Below are 19,876 nucleotides of genomic sequence, written 5' to 3'. Positions count from 1 at the left end.
AGATGATTTTCATTCTAATGAGTATGGATATCCAGTAAGGTAGTGGACAGGATTATAACCAAAGTGCTTTTTTGTTCATTTTCACATCATTTTATTTTCTTGCTTGAATAAGCCTTTATTGCTGGATTATGATTGTCCAAGAACTTTTGAGTTTAAAATTGTTATATTATTCTCAAGACATAGGTGGTACTCAAATTTGTATACATCTGGGGTACTATAGGAAAATAGGCTGAACCTTCACTGATTAATTCTGGTAGGCTTTAAATATATTTGGGCATAAAATTAAGAACGCTATTGATTTCTGTCCTGGACTAAGATTTATCATTTAAGATTTATCATTTAAGTTGAAGTGATGCTTCTTTTATAATTTTATTTTGTATTTAACACATCTGTGTTTGTAATAATTGATATTGGAGATTGTTGCTCATACATCAGAGTATATAGCTGTAACACAATGATTGCTCTGTTCAACACAGTATTTTGGCAAGTTCTCTTTGTTTAGGATAGATAGGTGGAATTGATGGAGCGGAACTCATATTTCTACCTGGAAATAATAAGAACTGATACCTGAGTCAATTTTATTTTTTCTTTACAGCTACCATAATAAATTACTTAGAAAAATTGTGGGGAATTATCTCTCATGATTTAGGCTAATTTCTCAGAAATTTTTCGTCCTCTTACAACAATACCAAAATATTCAAATCATATAAGATATTATTATTCAAGAAAATAACTCAGAAAGTTACGACGTTTGGTCAGTGAAACACAATGAAATGTATTTTTTGAAAATAAGATGTATCTTACTTAACAGTACCCTCACTTTTACATTAAAACATAATTCTGTTCAAATCACTGCCTCCCTTTTTTAGAGTTTTGGAGCAGTTATAACTTCAGTGTCATAGAGGGACATCTGTAATATAAATGTCCAACAATAACATGTGAGCACAATATTGACTGTACAGACAGGGGCCCTCTGATACTTTTAAAACAAATGTATAACTGCTAAAATGTGGAAGCTCTTTTTTGTCAAACTCCTTTTCCCTTCACTTTAAAGAGGCTCAGCCGACACAGCTGGGTTTTCCTGGTGGCTGATCTCTGCTGCTGGGTGTGCTTTTCCACCGTGTTTCAACTGAGCTCTGTGGAGAGCAAGCAGGTTCCAGGAACCAGGCTATCCTGTGGGGACCCTTCCTCCTGGGCAGTTCCATTTTCATGAGTTCTGCAGACAGTGGCCACCATCTGTTTTCACCACTACTGGCCACTTGGGAGCAAGCCAGCACGGCTCTGCCGCTGACAGGCTGCAGGTGGCTGCGGCCAGCTCCTCCTGGCAGGGCTTCTGCACAGAATACCATTCAGACACCTTGCTTTGCCCTGCTGTTTCCAAAACAAATTTCTCTCCTCCAGAAAGCATAGAGCCAAAGATGTCAAGATCCCATACTTAGTCTTTAAAACTTAATTGTGTCCTCTACATTAAGATTCTTGAACATGAGGAACAAGGAGGAATATCAGAATCTTCTGGGGGTAGGATGGCATCAGTGGTAATTTGAAAAAGCATATAAATTTTATATTTCAAAAGAGCTAGAAGATTTGAAATGTTCCCAGCATAAATAAATGATAAATGTTCAAGGTAATGGACATCCTGAATACCCTGACTTGATCATTATACATTGTATGCATGTATATCACATGTACCCATAAATATGTACAATTATTATATATCAATGAAAAATTTAAAAAGGAAAAAGCATATGTAATATGGTCTTACAATTGGGAGTAAAAATACATCTTCTTCATAGTATAAACTACAGAAAATAAGTGTAGACTAAAGCTCTCTGCCAGCAGAGAAACAGACCATGCACCGCGGAGTCTGCACATCTGTTTGCGTCTCTGAGCAGAGGGCGGGGTTTGTGTTTGACCAAGGCAGGGGCTACAGTGGGGGAGGCAAAGCTAGGGAAGTACAGCTCCACACTGTTTTCTCTCAAGTTACAGTTAAATCGAGAGGGCCTCCATTTATTAAAGCTGTCTCTTAAAATTAGGTAGGAAATGTTCAAGTTTGATGTAATAACAAGCTCTAACATTTCCTTCTCCTGGCATGTGAAGTCCTAAGTTGTTCAGGCATGCTTATGAAGGTGTAAAGTGTTCAAGCACTTGAAAAAATATTATTAATTATCCTTTACAAAGAAAACTATAAGTTCAGTCCAGACTCACAAAATTTATTTTCCCTCCCTGTAGATGCTCATCATGTGTTAGTATTTAGTAGGGTATACTCTTCTGTGTAGGAACGTGTATTACTTGTTAATTTAAAGTTATATGGTATTTTAGATGGCCTTAAAATGTAAAGGTTTGGCCAGGCACTATGGCGCACACCTGTAATCCCAGCACTTTGGGAGGCCAAGGCAGGAGGGTTGCTTGAGCCCAGGAGTTGGAGATCAGCCTGGGCAACATGGTGAAACCATGTGTCTACTAAAAAAAAAAATACAAAAATTAGCTGGGTGTGGTGGCATGCACCTGTAGTCCCAGGTACCTAGGAGGCTGAGGTGGAAGGATGGTTTGAGCCTGGGAGGCAGAGGTTGCAGTGAGCTATGATCATGCCACTGCACTCCAGCCTGGGTGACACAGCAAGACCCTACCTCAAATAAAAGAAAAAGGGCAAGGTTTTAACAATATTCTACATTGTATTAGGAATTTTATTAATTGTGAATGATTTTCTAACAAATTACATCTGTGGACCCTGTAACTGGAAGCTATTTTGATGAGTAGTTACAGCCAGCTCTTGATTATCTGACAAAAAATCATGGGTAATGGTGGCAAATTCTTCCTTCTATTCACGTTTTGAGTTCTCGGGCATTAGGAATTTGTGTGAGTTTAGCCACTGTAAACAAACACATTTGTTAAATGAGATTTATTTGGAAAGGTAAATGCGATGTCCAAAAAAAGCATATAATACCCCCACCAGAGTGACACGAGTGCAGTCCTTAGATGCTGAACTGAATCTGGCAGCAGCCACAGCATCACTGCTTGTGCCCACACGCCTGCCCTGGGAAGCCCCAGATAACTGCATTGGGAGTGCCCCCTGGTGGCCAACTATTGTATAGATGTCAGAAAATGCTTTCATACAAATTCTGTTCCCGAAGCTTGTTTGCAAGTTGGTTATTTGAAACATGGAATGTTTTTCAGGGGGTATCAGAATTACTTGAAAAGACTTTTTTAAGCTATACTTTTTTTCCTCCTTACTCAAGATTCTGATACCTTCCTAATTTTAAGCATCGCTTAAATAAATGTACCATAGTTTATCATTGTTTTTCTTTCTTTTTTTTTTTTTTTGAGACACAGTGTCGCTCTGTCCCCCAGGCTGGAGTGCAGTGGCGCAATCTTGGCTCACTACAACCTTTGCCTCTTGGGTTCAGGCGGTTCTCGTGTGTCAGCCTCCCAAGTAGCTGGGATTACAGGCACGCGTCACCATGCCCAGCTAATTTTTTGTATTTTTAGTAGAGACAGGGTTTCGCCATGTTGCCCAGGCTGGTCTTGAACTCCTGACCTTAGATGATCTGCCTGCCTTGGCCTCCAGAACTGCTGGGATTACGGGCATGAGCCACTGTGTCCGGCCAGTTTATCATTGTTTTTCATTGGTTTCCAGGTTTTGGCTATTAGGAACAAGCTGCTATGAACATTCCTGCACAGGTCTGTCTAGAGACATATGTCTTCATTTCTTTTGGGCTAATATCTAGGAGTAGAATTACTGGATCGGAGGGTAGGTGTATGTTTAGTTTTAGAAATTGCCACTTTTTCCACAAGTTCTGGTTGTTCTGCATCTGGCAACACTTGGTGTTGAAAGTCTTTTTAATTTTAATTATTTTGGTGGGTATTTCATTGTGGTTTTATTTGTATCTTCCTGATTGACCAGGGTTGATTAATGTTGCGTGTGCTCATGGGCCAATTGTGTATCTTCCTTTGTTGACTATCTCTTCATATCTTCTTCTTCTTATTATTTTTTGAGACAGGGTCTTGCACTGTCACCCAGGCTGGAGTGCAGTGGTGAATATTGGCTCACTGTAGCCTCGACCTTCAGGGCTCAGGTGATCCTCCCACTTCAACCTCCCAAGTAGCTGGGGACTACAGGCACATGCCACCACACCTGGCTAAATCTTTTTATTTTTGTCGGGGTCTTCTTTTGTTGCCCAGGCTGGTTTCGAACTCCTGAACTCAAGCAATCTTCCTGCCTTGGCCTCCCAAACTGCTGGAATTATATAGGTGTGAGCCACTGTGCCCAGCCTGTCTCTTCGTATGTTTTACCTACATTGTTTTATTTTATTTTATTTTATTTTTGTCTTTTTGCTATTTTTTGTAAGAATTCTTTATATGTTCTGGTTAAAGTCCCTCTGTCAGATATATATCGTACAAATAATTTCTCCCTGTCTGTAGTTTGCCTAATCATATTCTTTATGGTATCTTTTGATTAATAGAGTTTTAAATTTTGATAAAATCTATTTTTCAGTGTTTTCTTTTTATGATAATTACTGTCTGTGTTTTGTCTAAGAAACCTTACCTACCCTCAGGTTATATAGATAATACTCTCCTTTAATCTTTATTGTTTTAGATTTTACCTTTAGGCCTGTGATTTATCTCAAATTAAGTTTTGTATATTACATGAGGTAACAAACGAGGTGTTTAGATTTTTTTTTGTTTTTTTTTTTTTGAGACAGAGTCTCACTCTGTCGCCCAGGCTGGAATGCAGTGGCACGATCTCTGCTCACTGCAAGCTCCACCTCCCAGGTTCACGCCATTCTCCTGCTTCAGCCTCACGAGTAGCTGGGACTACAGGCGTCTGCCACCACATCTGGTTAATTTTTTGTATTTTTAGTAGAGATGGGGTTTCACCGTGTTAGCCGGGATGGTCTCGATCTCCTGACCTCATGATCCGCCTGCCTCGGCCTCCCAAAGTGCTGGGATTACAGGCATGAGCCACTGTGCCCAGCCTGAGGTGTTTTTTTTTTTTTAACCATAGGGATATCTGATTGTTCCCATACCTTTTGTGGAAAAGACATTTATTTTTCCCATTTGATTGATTTTGGTTCCTCTGTCAAAAATCAAATGACCTAATAAGCCTGGGTCTGTTTCTGGACTCCATTCAGTTACTTTGGCCTGTTTACCTACATGATATTACCACGTTGTTTTTCTTATTCTGCATTTATTGTAAGTTTTGAGATCAGGTAACTTAAGACCTCTAACTTTGTTCTTTTTCAGAATCACTTTGAATATTCCAGGTCCTTTGTATTTTCATATAAGTTTTAGAGTCCATTTGTCAGCTTCTAAAAATGGAGCCTATTGGAGTTATGAGTCAGAGTGCATTGAATCATTGAATCTCTAGATCCACTTGGGTAGAACTAACTGACATCTTTTTTTTTGAGATGGAGTCTTGCTTGGTCGCCCAGGCTGGAGTAGGTGTGATCTCGGCTCACTGCAACCTCCGCCTCCCAGGTTCAAGCAATTCTCCTGCCTCAGCCTCCTGAGTAGTTGGGATTACAGGTGCCCACCACCATATCCGGCTAATTTTTGTATTTTTAGTAGAGACGGGGGTTTCACCATGTTGGCCAGGCTGGTCTCGAACTCCTGAGCTCAAGTGATCTGCCCACCTTGGCCTCCCAAAGTGCTAGGATTACAGGCATGAGCCACTGTGCCTGGCCAGAACTGACATCTTAATAATGTTGAGTCCTTCTGCTCACAAATGTGGTATATCTCTCCATTTATATTTTCTTTAATTTCTGTCAGTAGCGCTTTATAGTTTTTGCTGCACAGGTCTTACACATCTTTTGTTAAATTTATTCCTAGATATGCTATTTATTTACATTTTCCAATTATGTATTGCCAGTATATAGAAATACAACTGCGTTTTTTTTGTTTTTTTTTTTTTTGGAGACAGAGTCTCACTCTGTTACCCAGGCTGAAGTGCAGTGGTGTGATCATGGCTCACTGCAGCCTGTACCTCCCAGGCTCAAGATATCCTCCTGCCTTAGCTGAGTAGCTGGGATTACAGGCATGCACCACCATGCCTGGCTAATTTTTGTATTTTTTTTGCAGAGATGGGGTTTCGCCATATTGACCAGGCTGGTCTCAAACTCCCAAGTTCAAGGGATCTACCCACCTCGGCCTCCCAAAGTGCTGGGATTACAGGCTTGAGCCACTGTAACTGGCCACAACTGCTTTTTGTATATTGACTTTATATTCTGTGCTAAATTCATGTATCAGTTCTAGTAGCTTTTTATAGATTACTTAGGATTTTCCATGTATACATACTGTATCTGTGAGTTTTCTTCTTCCTTTCCAACTCTGTGCCTTTTATTTCCTTTACCTCTCTTATTACATTGGTTACGATCTATAGTATAATATTGAATAGAAGTGGTCAGAGTAGACATCTTTGCTTTATTCACAATCATAGAGAAAAACATTAAATATTTCCCCATCAAATATACTTTTAACTGTTTTTCTTAGATGGCTTTTATCAGATTGAAGAAGTTTCCTTTTATTACTGGTTATCATGAAGGGATGTTGAATTTTGTCATTTTTTTTCCCTGGATTTATTCAAATGCTCCTGTGGTTTTCCTCTGTGGTTTTATTAATATGGTGATTTTACACTGATTGGTTTTTAAAAGTTGAGTCGACCTTGCATTCCTAGTATAAACCTCACTTGGACATGATTTTTATCCTTTTCTTTTTATTAATATTGCTAGATTTGGTTTGCTAATATTTTGTTAAAGATTTTTATGTTTCTTAGTACATATTTTCTTTTTCTATAAAATCTTTGTTTTTATTAGGAATCAGGTATCAGGATTTATGCTGGTCATGTACATGAGTTGGAAAGTGTTTTCTCTTATTTTCAGAAAGATTTTGTGTATAATCGGTGTTATTACTTGCTTAAATGTTTGTGGGAAAATTTTTTATTATGAATTCAATTTCATTAATAGAATCATTTTGCATCAGTTTTGTTAATTGTGTTTTTCAATATGTTTTCTCATTTTATCTAAGTTGTCAAATTTATTGGCATAATGTTATTCATATCTCATTTTTTTAATGTTTAGTAAGGTCTGAAGTGATAGTTTCTCTTTTATTCTTTTTTCTTTTCGAGATAGAATCTCACTGTTTCTCCCAGGCTGGAGTGCAGTGGCACAATCTTGGCTTACTGCAACCTCCGCCTCCTGAGTTCAAGCAATTCTCCTGCTGCAGCCTTCCATGTAGTCACGATTACAAACACAAGGTACCACGCCTGACTCATTTTTGTGTTTTTAGTAGAGACAGGGTTTCACCATGTAGGCCAGGCTGGTCTCGAACTCCTGACCTCAGGTGATCCGCCTACTTCGGCCTCCCAAAGTGCTGGGATTACAGGTGTGAGCCACCACTCTGGCCTCTCTTTTATTCTTGATATTAGTAATTTATGTTTTCTCTCTCTCTCTTTCATCAATCTAGGTAGCAGCTTTATCAAAGTTGTATTGATCTTTCAAAGAAATAAACATAAATTTTAGCTTTATTTTCTATTTCATTGATTTTTCTTCTTTTCATTTTAAAATTTCCGTCTGTGGGTCTGGGCCCAGTGGCTCACTTCTATAATTCCAGCACTTTTGGAGGCCAAGGTGGAGGATAGCTTGAGGCCACAAGTTCAAGACCAACCTGGGCAACATAGTGAGACCTCATCTCTACAAAAAATCCAAAATTATCTGGGCCTGGTGGCGCCACTGCACTGTAGCCTAGGTGACAGAGTAAGACCCTGTCTCAAAAAAAATAAATAAAAATAGATAAAATTTCTTTCTATGGACTTTAGATTTACTTTGCTCTTTTCTAACTTTTTAAAGTGGAATCTTAGGTTTTGTACCTTTCTTTTTTTCTAATACAAGCATTTAAAGCTTTACGTTTTCCTGTAAGCACTATTTTAGCTCTGTTCCCAAATATTTTATGTCTTGTTTTCATTTTCATTTAGTTTTAGATATTCCCTAATTACCCTTATGATTTCTCTTTTGATTCATGGGTTATTTAGAAGTGGGTTGTGTATTTTTCAGATCTGTGAGAATTATATGGATATTTTCATCGATTTCTGATTTAATTCCATTGTTGTTACAGAACATATTATGTACGATTTAACATTTTAAAATTTACTTAGATGTATTTTATGGCCAGTATATAGTCTGTCTTGATGAATGTCCCACGTGCATCTGAATGGTGTAGTTGTCAGGCATAGTGTGCTAGAAATGTCAGTTACGGCAATGGTTAGATGTATTGTTCAGATCTTCAATTACAGAGGTCAGCGAACTTCCTGTAATGACCCAGATAGTAAATATTTTAGGCTTGTGGTGCATGCAATTTCTGCAACCACTCAGTTCTATCATTGTAGCACAAAAGCAGCCACAGCCAGTGTGTGAATGAATGTCATGACCACACTCCAGGGAACTTCGTTTTCAGATCAGACTGTGTGGGCTTGTAGTGTGCTGACCCTCACAGATTTGCCTTACATATTTGTTTCGGCTGTTTGTTTACTCAGTCATGGGAGGAGTTTTACAGTCTCCCAACTATTTATTTTCTTCTCTTTAATTTTCTTAGTGTTTGCTTCATGTATTTTGAGGCTGTGTCCTAATACATGTTTATGATGGTTATGTTTTCCTAATGAATTGACTCTTTTATCATCATGGAATGTTCCTTTTATCTCTGGTAATATTCTTTATCTTGAAATCTGCTTTGTCTGATATTAATGCAGCTACTCCAGCATTTTATAATTACTGTTTGCATGACACATCTTTTTGCTTTCACCCTGTATGGGACTTGTGTTGTAGCTAGTCTAATAATCTCAGTGTTTTAATTGGAATTAGTTCATATATATTTAATGTAATTATTGATGTGGTTGGATTCAGCTCTGCCATTTTAAATTTTTTAAAATTACATTTTGTGTTTTTCCTCCCTCTGTTTTTTCTTTCTTGCCTTTTTTTGGGGCGGGGGGAGGTAGAGAGATTAGTTGGAAATGCTTTAGGATTCTCTTTTAATTTTTCTGTTGACTCTTTTTTTTTTTTTTTTTTTTTTTTTGAGATAGAGTCTCGCTTTGTCACCCAGGCTGGAGTGCAGTGGTGCAATCTCAGCTCACTGCAACCTCCGCCTCCTGGGTTCAAGAGATTCTCCTGCCTCAGCCTCCTGAGTAGCTGGGACTATAGGCACGTGCCACCATGCCCAGCTGGCTAATTTTTGTATTTTTAGTAGAGACGGGGTTTCACCGTGTTGGCCAGGCTGGTCTCAAACTCCTGACCTCAGGTAATCCGCCAGCCTCGGCCTCCCTAAGTGCTGGGATTACAGGTGTGAGCGCCACCGTGCCTGGGCCTCTGTTAACTCTTTAACTGTATCTATTTGCATATTTTTTTTACTAATGCTATTGGGGTTGCAATATATGTCCTTAGCTTTTCACTGAGCCACTTCGCATAAAGTGTAAGAAACTCATGCTTACTATAGGAAACTTCTGCTTACTCCAGAGCTTTGCACTCTATCTGCCATATTTATAAAATCTACGAATGTTGTAAACCACTAATAGAATGTTAGAATTTTTGCTGTATTTTTAATTTAAAAAATTGTTTTTGAAGAGACAGGGTCCTCACTATGTTGCCTCGGCTAGTCTCGAACTCCTGGGCTCAAGTGATGCTTCTGCTTCAGCCTCCTAAAGTGCTGGGAATACAGGTGTGAACTACCATAGGGACTGGCCAGAAATTTTGCTTTAAATAGCCCTGCATATTTTATTTTAATCGATACAAGCAAAAAGGATAGTTTGATATTTATTTATGTATTTCCCATTTTTAGTGGTCTTGTTTCTTCCTGAAGATCCTGATTTCTATCTGGTATTATTTCTTTCATCCTGTAGAATTTTACTTAGCATAGGTTTGGTGACAACAAACTGATTTTCATTTGTCTTAAATTTGTTTTTATTTCACCTTTATTCTTAAATACATTTTTGCTGGGTGTGGAATTCTAGGTTGACTTTTTTTTCTTTTCGGTGCTTTAAAGGCAGTGTTCCGTCGTCGTCCACCTCTGTTCTTTCGAAGTCATTCTTTGCACTGTTCTCTTGTATGGAACATGTGCTTTTTCTCTAGAGGCTTTCACGGTTTCCTCTTAATTTTTGGTTGAAAACCAAAATGTGTACATAATAAAAATACTAGCAAACATTTACTGAGTCTTGCTCTGTATCATTCATCTTCACATGTCCAGTGCATGTTTACTGAGTTTCTACTCGGTGCTATACACTGCTCCAAGTACTAGTGTAGAATAGTGACCCAGACAAACAAGATCAACTACTGAAAGTAGTTTAACTGTTACATGTCTAGGTGTATTTGTATTTATCGTGCTTAAGAGCCTTTGAACTTGAACTTGTAAATGTGTATCTTTTAGTACACTGGGTGACTGGCCGCTCTTTTCCTACGGGTTCCTGAGGCTTTTGTTTTCCAGATTTCTCGTTCTTCTCTGTAATTTGGATCAGATGATTGCTATTTCCCTGGTTTTGTATTCATTCATGGTTTCTTCTGTTATGGCCAGCCTGCTCTTAAACTCACCCAGTGAGTTTTGTAATTTTACCTATTGATGTTTTTCTAGGTCCAGAATATCCCTTTGTTTCTGTCTTATTCTCCCTTTCTCTTCTGAAGGTTCACTGATGATGAGTATAGTTCCCTTTTTATCTTTGAAGATATTTCTAATAACTATCTAAAACCCTTGTCCCTATTTCTGACGTTTGGGTCATCTTGGGATCCATCCGTTTTGTAGCATGGGTGCACAGGCCCAGGTCGGGTGGGGTGCAGCAGCTGGCCTGGAGTCACAGTCTGCCGTGGTGGAACAGGGGCTCTAGCCCTGCCTCTGACTGACTCCAGAGCCCTTGGGTTTTCCTTTGGATTGTGCTGTCTTTCCACACTTTCTGTCCTGTACTGCCCAGGGAAACTTACCATTTGGGGGAGGTAATGTGGATAAGCACATGGATTTTGTAGCCCATGTATGATTGCTGTAATACAATGTGGAGAAGATGTATCTGTGATTAAGTCCAGGAGCTTTTTTCTATAGTTCTGAATTCTCAGATGTCTCGCTGTTAGAAGAAGCTGTTTGCTTAGAGCATGAGTGTTATGTGGTGGCAGGAGCGGGCATGGTAGGCTGCTGGTGCTGAGAAGCAGCAGTGCAGGCTGCATTGTGGGCATGGCTCTAGCAGCCTCAGCCTCGGAGGCGCAGGGACAGCATGAAGGAACCCTGTTCGGTTTCCCTGTGGACTCTCACTCACCCAGGCTCCTACCAGCAGGGGCAGCTCCGGCTCACTTTGGGGCTGGCCTCACTCTATGTGATTTCAGAACACAGCCTCTCAAACAATATCTTCTCACCCAGTAGCTTTGACCAAATATTTCCTTAGGATGGGAAAACATGTTTTCTTTTACAGTTCATTTTCAGAGGCTAAAGATGCAAGTGACAGGATGAAGTATGTGCGCCGGCACAATACCGTAGAAAGAGTAATGGTTAATCATAGCCAGGAAATAGCTAGCACTTCTCATGTGCCAGGCACTGTTCCAGGAGCTCCATGGATGTGATCACATTTTAATCTTCATAGCAAGCCACTGAGGTGAAGCAATGTCATCCTTTTATAGTTGAGAAAACTACGACATAGACTTTCAGTGACTTATCCAAGGTCACCCAGTTAAAAGGTGACAGTAGGGACTCAGCTCAGGCTGCCTGACCCCAGAGCCCACATCTTAGCTGCCTTTGTGACTGATAGAGGGGGTCCTGCTTCTGATTCCCTAACAGCCTAACTTTAATCTCCCTGGTGATTTGCTGTGCCTCTGTTTCCTGCTCTGACCTCTGTAGACACTGGTCGTAGTTCGTGCCCTGCCCCCCAACCTCCGCCTTCTTCCTGAGGCCTCAGAGCCCTTCTCAGCTGAGTGTCCAGCTCATCAGTCACAAGTAGAGGGACCTGACCTGCCACCCAAGTAGTGATGACCTTTGTGCCTCTGATTCATTGTCCAAAACTCATTTGCACTGGAATGGGATGAGTTTAGCAGGTAGGGATAACTAAGAACAGACTCTGAGAAAAGGATCAGGAAAACAGTACATGGCATGTGAGGAGAAAGAAGAAAATGTACAAGGGAATCTCAGGAAGTGAAAACCCACAGCTGCTTCTTGCCGTCTCTTGCCTTCACTGAGCCTGCCTGTCTCTGCAGCTGACCATATAAACAACTCAGGGAGGTGATGCTTGCCCCTGGACCCCAGAAAGCTTTGTGCCAGCTTCCTTGGGATGGGTGAAGATGGATCTGGCTAGCCTGGTGGTGCAGGGTCCTCGGGTCCTGTTGATGTGTACTGACCAGTGTATTGGACACTCTTGCCCTGCTAACAGGGCCTCACTCTCTCGATTGCCTTCTATAAGAGCAGAAGTTTTAGAGCTATGGCATGTATATGCCAAGAAACAAGGAAAACATCTTACCAAAAAGATATGGCATCTTTAATTTTAATTTTAAAAACTAAATTTTAGCATTACTTTAGTAAAACCGTGAAGCAGAAGGAGGACAAGGGGAAGAGGCCAATGCAGGGGTCCCCAGCCCCCAGGCTGTGAATTGGTACTGGTCCGTGGCCTGTTAGGGACTGGGCTGCACAGCAGGAGGTAAGCAGCAGCAAGCAAGTGAAGCTTCAACTGTATTTACAGTCGCTCCCCATCACTTGCATTACTGTCTGAGCTCTGCCGCCTGTCAGATCAGCGGCCATGTTAGATTCTCACAGGAGAGCGAACCGTATCGTGAACTGCTTATGCGAGGGATCTAGGTTGCGTGCTTATGAGAATCTAATGCCTGATGATCTGAGGTGGAACAGTTTCATCCCGAAACCATCCCCCACTCACCTTCCTGGCCATTGAAAAATGGTTCCACAAAACCAGTCGCTGGTGCCAAAAAGGTTGGAGACCGCTGGGCTAATGGATTGAGATTGCGAGATTCTACGTACGGTGTTGCTGGGGGGTTTTTTTTGTTTGTTTGTCTGTTTTTCATCCCCAGTGCCATTTCAGTTTTCCTAATATCATGCCATATTCTAACCAGAAAGGGAAAGTATTTTGCCAACTCGTCGTTGAAACCGTCTTTTTAACACTGCTTTGTTCTGAATTTGCCCAGGTCTTTAAGGAGGAGAAGTACTTGAAAGAGGCCATGGAGTGTAGCGACGTGATTTGGCAGCGAGGTTTGCTGCGGAAGGGCTACGGGATATGCCATGGGGCTGCTGGCAACGGCTACTCCTTCCTGTCCCTTTACCGCCTCACGCAGGATAAGAAGTACCTCTACCGCGCTTGCAAGGTGAGGGCGGCTCTGCTGGAACTGCTTCTGAACAACCCCGAGTGTGCACAGAATCCAGAGTCCAGAAGTACAACTCCTGTTCCTTCTTTTAACCTGTTTCTCCCAATTCTGTAGCTTCCTCTTTTTCTTCTGGCACAGCCTTGTCTGTGGTTTCTCTGGGCCACAGTGTCCCTCTCTATAGAGTGGGGTGGACAAATGTCAATGGTTTCTGAAGAATATGTGTCCTGGAGTCACTACCTGATGAGAATTACCACCTGTGCCATTTGTTGGCTTTATAAGTTTGGATATGTCTCTTCTTCAAGCCTCAGTTTCCTCATTTGTACAGACAGAAAAAAAAATACTACCCACTTCCTAAGGATGTTCCAAGCAGAACTGAGCTAATGTGCAGATTGTTTGTAATCGTCCTGCCAACACCCTCCAGTGGCTTCCCATTGACTGCAGATGGAGCCTGTGCTCCTCCGCTGGGTTGACAGAGCCCTGCGCACCTTGGCCCCTCTCTGTGTCTCTGCCCAGTCTCACCTTACCCTGCCCTCTAGCCTGCCATAATACAGCCATGCTGCCCTCTCTAAGAACAGAGTGTGTCACTCTTGTTTCCGCTGGACCTGTCGTTAACTGTTCCCTTCAGGAGCACTCTTCTTTCAGCTCCTTGCCATGCTGATCTGAATTGTGACATTCTTGGAGGGATCTTTGAGACCCCCCAAGTGGATGATCACTCAGTTGCTCATTGAATGTTTTGGCTTGTTTCTTGAGTGTGCAGGCTGGTAGAACATAAGCTTCTTGATCTTGTTTGTCTGGGTCACTATTCTACACTAGTACTTGGAGCAGTGTATAGCACCGAGTAGAAACTCAGTAAACATGCACTGGACATGTGAAGATGAATGACACAGAGCAAGACTCAGTAAATGTTTGCTAGTATTTTTATTATGTACACATTTCACAAAATGTAGTTGTGTGCACACAGAAAAAAGATTGGAAGAAAATACACTAAAATGTATACAGTGACCCTTGTTAGATGGAGGCGTTGCGGCTGATAATGTTCTTTATACTTTTTGAACATCTGTTATTTTATGAAGACTTCTCAACCCTAATGCAAAGGGCCCCACCTTGTTGGTGCGCCGGAAAATGCACACACATCTGTGGCTCCCCCACTGATGGACGCATGCAGGAGGCTGTGGAAGCAAAGAAGGCAGGGCCCAACTTGGCATGGCAGGTCAGCAAAGGATGTCTCAGCCAAGACCTGAGGGACAGCTCGAAATTAAGCAAAGGGGGATGAGGAAAGATGCGAAAAGGAGAAGCTGCTGTTCCAAAGGCCCAGAGGTGTGAGCACCCAGGGCCTGTGTGAACTACACTGTGGCTGGAGCACGGGGGATGGGGCAGAACGGGAGCCAGCGAGCGGGGAGCAGCCAGATTCCGCAGGCCTGGGCCAGCCTTGATGATGTGATGATGGTAGATGATTATGCAAATATGGGCAATATGAGAAGACTGCAGGAGGGTTGAGACGCAGCCGGTTTTTTAAAGATGAGGGGTTTTTCAGGTGGGCCAGGCAGGGATGGCCTGCAGAGGTGGAATGCAGTTGTGATAAGGAGAATAGCTTGGGCAGAGCTGCAGAGCATGAACCAGCTCAGTGTGTTCCTGACTCTGTAAACACTTCAGCCTTTGGGATGCAAAGGGAAGGAAATGTGTGGCAAAAGGTAAAAGTCAGACAGGTGGGTAGAGGCCAGAGAAAGTTAGTCCTTCCCTGTAGCCAGTAGTTCTCAACCTTGTACCACTGGGAAGCTTTCAAATCATGCCTGGACCTCACTCTAGACCAGTTAAATGAGGAAGCCTCAGCACTAATATTTTTCAAGTTCCCCCAGTAATTTTAATAATCAGCTCGCACTGGATACTGATTTGGAAGATGGGGGCTCATGGAAGGGTTTGGAATCCATGTTCAGACTCCTCTTTTAGAAAGATTGCTGTAGTCCCAGTAGGAAGAATGAGGCGGGCTTGGGTTTCTCCAAATAGCGGTTTAGTAATTAATGCAAGAAATGTTGAGTCATAAACCAAAGTATAGGTTGGAATAAAAAATGAGACATTTAGAAACACCTATGATGTAAAGCCCACAGAATTTAATGCATGTTTTTAAATGTGGAGAAGATGGAAATATCTGAATGTCTTTCTGTTGTCTGACTTGGAAAACTGGGTAGATGGGCCATCAAACAAGCTAAGAGTGAGCAGATTGGGAGGGGAAAAGAAGAGTGAGCTTTTTACGTGTGCTGAACTTGATACTCCTCATGTTTATTACTTATGATTCTTAGTGTACAAATGACCCTTCAAATTATGTTAGCTTAGGCACAAAAGGGAAGTTTATTAAAACGATATGGAAACACCCACTGAAGAGGTCTAAGAAGAAAGGGTCAAGGAGCTCAGAGGGGAGCACAAGGAGGGCTGAGGGCCATGGGCTGGGAAGGTGGAGAGGCTGCCAAGCAGCAGCAGCTGTGGAGGGGCTGCGGTGAGAGGCGGCCCCGGGCAGGGCTGAAGCTGTTTCCCAGCTGGGGCCGGGGGAGCCAGCAGCTGCTGCTGAGAGCCATTTTAGAGCCAGGGTTTTTTTGTTCAGGGTAGAGCAGGCGTTTCGAGTTGCTTCTGGAATCATCAGCTGAAGCGGCAAGAGGAAGGTGCCAGGGAGAACAGAGTGTCATTGAGCCATTCGGTTTTCACCTCGGACTTCCCAGCAGCCGTAAGGCAGACCCCACTCTACAGCTGAGGCAGCCGCAAGCAGAAGCTTGCTGGGCCTCACCCCTGGAAGAGGGGGGTGCAGTAGCCCATGGAGCCCACGCTGAATGCCCTACAGCTGGGGGTCCACTTCCCTGATGCCTGTGAAGACATTGCATTCTCATTTATTGCCTTTTCACCAAGTAGAAACTCCGGTCTTAAAAAGAAATCCCTTTCTTTTCAGTTTGCAGAGTGGTGTCTAGATTACGGAGCACACGGGTGCCGCATTCCTGACAGACCCTATTCGCTCTTTGAAGGTAAGAGTGAGAAAAATGCCATAGATTAAATGGATGAAATTGGTTCTCCTGCCCCTGTAGTAGACTGGCACTGTTCATATTTGACCTGGCTCAAGTAATACTTCCAAACTGTAAAATAAGTCAGCAAAGTAGCTTATTGCTGAAAATTATGTGGAATCTCTTCACCTTACCTATTTTTTTTTGCTCCTGTGAATGTCTTCCAAGTGTTCTTAGGTTTTTTGTGAGGTATCTATGCAGACAGAACGTAGAGGCTTGCTGTTAGCAATGGAAGAAATAGTTTACTCCTCTGCGTTTCATCTGTAATGTTGCATATTTAATATTGGTGTATTCATGGGAAGCTTGAATAATTACTTAAATATATTTAATATCATATAAAGAAGTATGCATAATTAATGTTAGCAATTAGAAATATTAGTAAGTAGAAAAAATAGCAAGAATGAATACTGAAGAAAGTTCTGAAAAGAAGAGCACTGATAGGCAGTCAGTGAAAGCAACAAGGATTCCAGAGTCCACTGCAGGTGCAGGGAAGGGAAGACAGAAGCACAAACAGAAGCCCCACAAACAGGCCCGGATATTCGTTAGATTTATATGTAGGTATGGGCGTGCTTTGTTTGCTAACATTTTGGTAAAGGTTTTTGCATCTCTATTCCTGAAGGATATTGGCCTGCAGTTTTCCTGTTTTGTGCTGTCTTTCTCTGGTTTTGGTATCAGGGTCATACTGACCTACGAAACCGTGTTGAGAAGTATCTTCTTCTCTTCTGTTTTCTGGGACAGACTGTGTTAATTGGTGGAAGAATTGGTATTAGTGTAACTTAAATGTTTGGTAGAATTCTCCAGTACAAACTTCTAGGTCTAGAGATTTATTTTTCTAGACTTTTAAAATAAATTCAGTTTTCAAAATAGTTATAGGGCTGTTCAAGTTATCTATTTCATGTTGGGTGAGCTGTCATAGTTTGTAATTTTGGGGAAATTGGTTAATTGTGTACATGTGGTGAAATTCATATGTGTAAGCTATTGGTATTCCTTATCATCCTCTGTCTGCATCGTCTGTAGTGGTATGTCCTGTTTTAGTTTTCATACTGGTAATATTTTTAAATCACATATTAGAAATATGAGCAGAAAACAGAGCATGTGTCACATCTTTTGCAGAAGATGATCTTTTTTAATATTCAGAGAACTCATAAGGAAAAAGTACTTATTAGAATAAAAGTTTTAGTCCTCTATGTCATAAAAATACAATCCATTTGCATCAGATATAACAGAGTTAATGCCTGAACTCTAAATGGAGTTTATCAAGTTGATAATAGCACCTTCAGAGCCCCAGTGGGTCAAAAGATTTGGATGTACAGCTCCCTAAAGGCGGGAAGTTAATAGGTCACCTCCTTCCCCTGTGCCTCGCCAGTGCCTGGCAGACAGAACTGTGGGGGACTCTCACCAAATTCCCGTCAGGGGATGGAGGGATTATTAAGCCGTGTGCCTAGCAATGCAGGCCATTGTGGCAAACTGGCCAGCTGGAGGAGCCACTGGGAGGGCTCACTGGCACCTGGCACCCCTTCTGAAGGAACTCATTCCTGCTGGAGTGCACCGCCCAGTGGATCCGCTGCCCACACACCTGAGCAGGAAAGCCAGGCTCATCCCCGCAGGGCTTGCTGTAGGGCCTCCTATGCTTGTTATGGGTCCTTGTTTACTTCTCATAGGCACTCCTAGGTCAGTGGTTTTCTAATTTTTTAAATAAGTTCCTGGAACCTTTCTTTAAACAAAAACTTACAGAGAAGGCCGGGAACACCCCAGATGACCTTCAGTAGGAAAAATGGGGAAACAGTCTGCAGTGTACTGTTCAGCAGTAAGAAGGGGCCAACTATGAGCATGCACAGAACGTGAATGAATCGCAGGAACCCTGACGAAGGAGCCAGATACAAGGGCTATACACTGTGGCCATGCTCATAAAAGTGCCAAAGCAGGCAGAATTAATCCATGGTGGACCAAGACCAGGCTGCCGGTTACCTCTGGGGGGACCACAGGGATGGGAGGGACTGGAGAGGGGCACTTAGAACTTCCTGGGGTGATGGAAATATTTCAGGTCTTAATCGGGTTTTGTTTGCACATGTATATGCATTTTACAAACCTCAGAGAAGTACACTTTGGATTTATGTGTTTCATTGTACGTGACTTTTACATCAAAAGAAAAACTGTAAATAAAAACCCTATAAGGGAGGATTGTTCTGATTTGAGTGGGGACAGGAGACCTGGAGGCCTTGGTGGGCTACTAGCACCTTCTCCACCCCACACCCTTCCTGTGCTGCTGTGAGTCTAGTTGAAAACCCACTGCTTAATTACTGCAGTGATTTGGGGTGGGGATTTTGACCAAATTGAGGTTTGTTAAAAATAACATTCTTCAAATATCAAGAAGATGTAAAATGCAACTTTGAGTATATACAGGCTCTGAGGGGAAGCTCCGTGTGTAGGAATATCGTAATTAGCAGCATCCATAACTTCCATAGCGATTCTGTGATGCCACCTTAAAGTTTCAAGATATAAAATTAAAGCCCAGTAACCAATTTTTAAAATAAAGATACTGAGGAAAACTGGTATTATTATATTACCTGCCAGGTGCTAAATATAAGGATATCTTTGGTTTTTAATGAAGTCATCTTTAGAGTCCTCAGCACCTTTCCCACATGCTTGCAGCCCCTGGTAAGGGAAATGATTAAAAGTCACTGTTTTAGACACTACCCTTATGCCATTCCTAAGAGACTCCTCATTTTACATTGCAGGCATGGCTGGCGCTATTCACTTTCTGTCCGATGTCCTGGGACCAGAGACATCACAGTTTCCAGCATTTGAACTTGACTCCTCGAAGAGGGATTAAAAGGTGCAAAAAGACAACTAAAATACCCATTTGGACCAAAAGCCACCAGATTGCTTAGTGCCTGACACAGAAACAACTGGGAATCTTGAAAGAGAAGCAGACACCGTCACAGGCCCCTCTGTTAGACTAGCATGAGTGACCGAAGCCATCCATCAACATTTTCTAACAGCACCCTCATCAGTATAAAATATGACTTCTTCACATACAGATTCTGTGTAGTGTTTGCATGTTTCTTGGTGTTTGTTGTCTCCAGGTGTAAGCTGTATTAAATGGAAGGCCCTTCTATTCCTGAGGGCTCAGAGCTGACCATGCATGAATGTATGGCAGTGTCCACTTTTCTGTATAAAATGTATAAAGTGGGGTTTCTTCCATATTGACAAATGAGGGAACAGGTGGTGTCTATCTTGTATATCAGAAAGATTATCTAGGGTCTATCCTAGTGATAATACATTGTCAGCCTTTTCTGTGGCACCTTCCAGATGAGTATGAGGGACCGACCACTCCACAGACGGACAGGAGCAGCAGTTGCACAGCGGCATGCTGGGGTGGTTTGGGAGTGCGCAGTCGAACGCTTCCTGTTTGGATTTTGCACTCACCTTCGTGTTTTAAAGAAGCCTCAGGGTGCATTGCAGCTCTGTCAGGGCCCCATTCCCAGCAGAGGCTTCAGGTGCTTTGTGTAGAGT

At 42.0% G+C, this 19,876-nt stretch overlaps 1 protein-coding gene across 3 annotated transcripts in view; it reads left to right on the top strand.

Moving 5' to 3' along the window:
• LANCL2 (LanC like glutathione S-transferase 2) overlaps positions 1-19,400 on the top strand; it is a 69,220-nt gene extending 49,820 nt beyond the window's left edge. For all 3 annotated transcript variants that reach the window (XM_032758022.2, XM_058444754.1, XM_032758023.2), the window contains 3 exons: positions 13,140-13,316; positions 16,252-16,324; positions 19,099-19,400. In XM_032758022.2, coding sequence (XP_032613913.1) covers positions 13,140-13,316; positions 16,252-16,324; positions 19,099-19,193 — 345 coding nt within the window. In that variant the 3' untranslated portion in view covers positions 19,194-19,400. The remainder of the gene's footprint in view (positions 1-13,139; positions 13,317-16,251; positions 16,325-19,098) is intronic.
• Positions 19,401-19,876: the final 476 nt, after the last annotated feature.

Source organism: Hylobates moloch, unplaced genomic scaffold, assembly GCF_009828535.3.
Source record: "Hylobates moloch isolate HMO894 unplaced genomic scaffold, HMol_V3 SCAFFOLD_1, whole genome shotgun sequence".
NCBI classification, from domain to species: domain Eukaryota; kingdom Metazoa; phylum Chordata; class Mammalia; order Primates; family Hylobatidae; genus Hylobates; species Hylobates moloch.
Note: the sequence above shows the minus strand (reverse complement) of the source record. Positions and strands in the feature narration are given on the sequence as shown.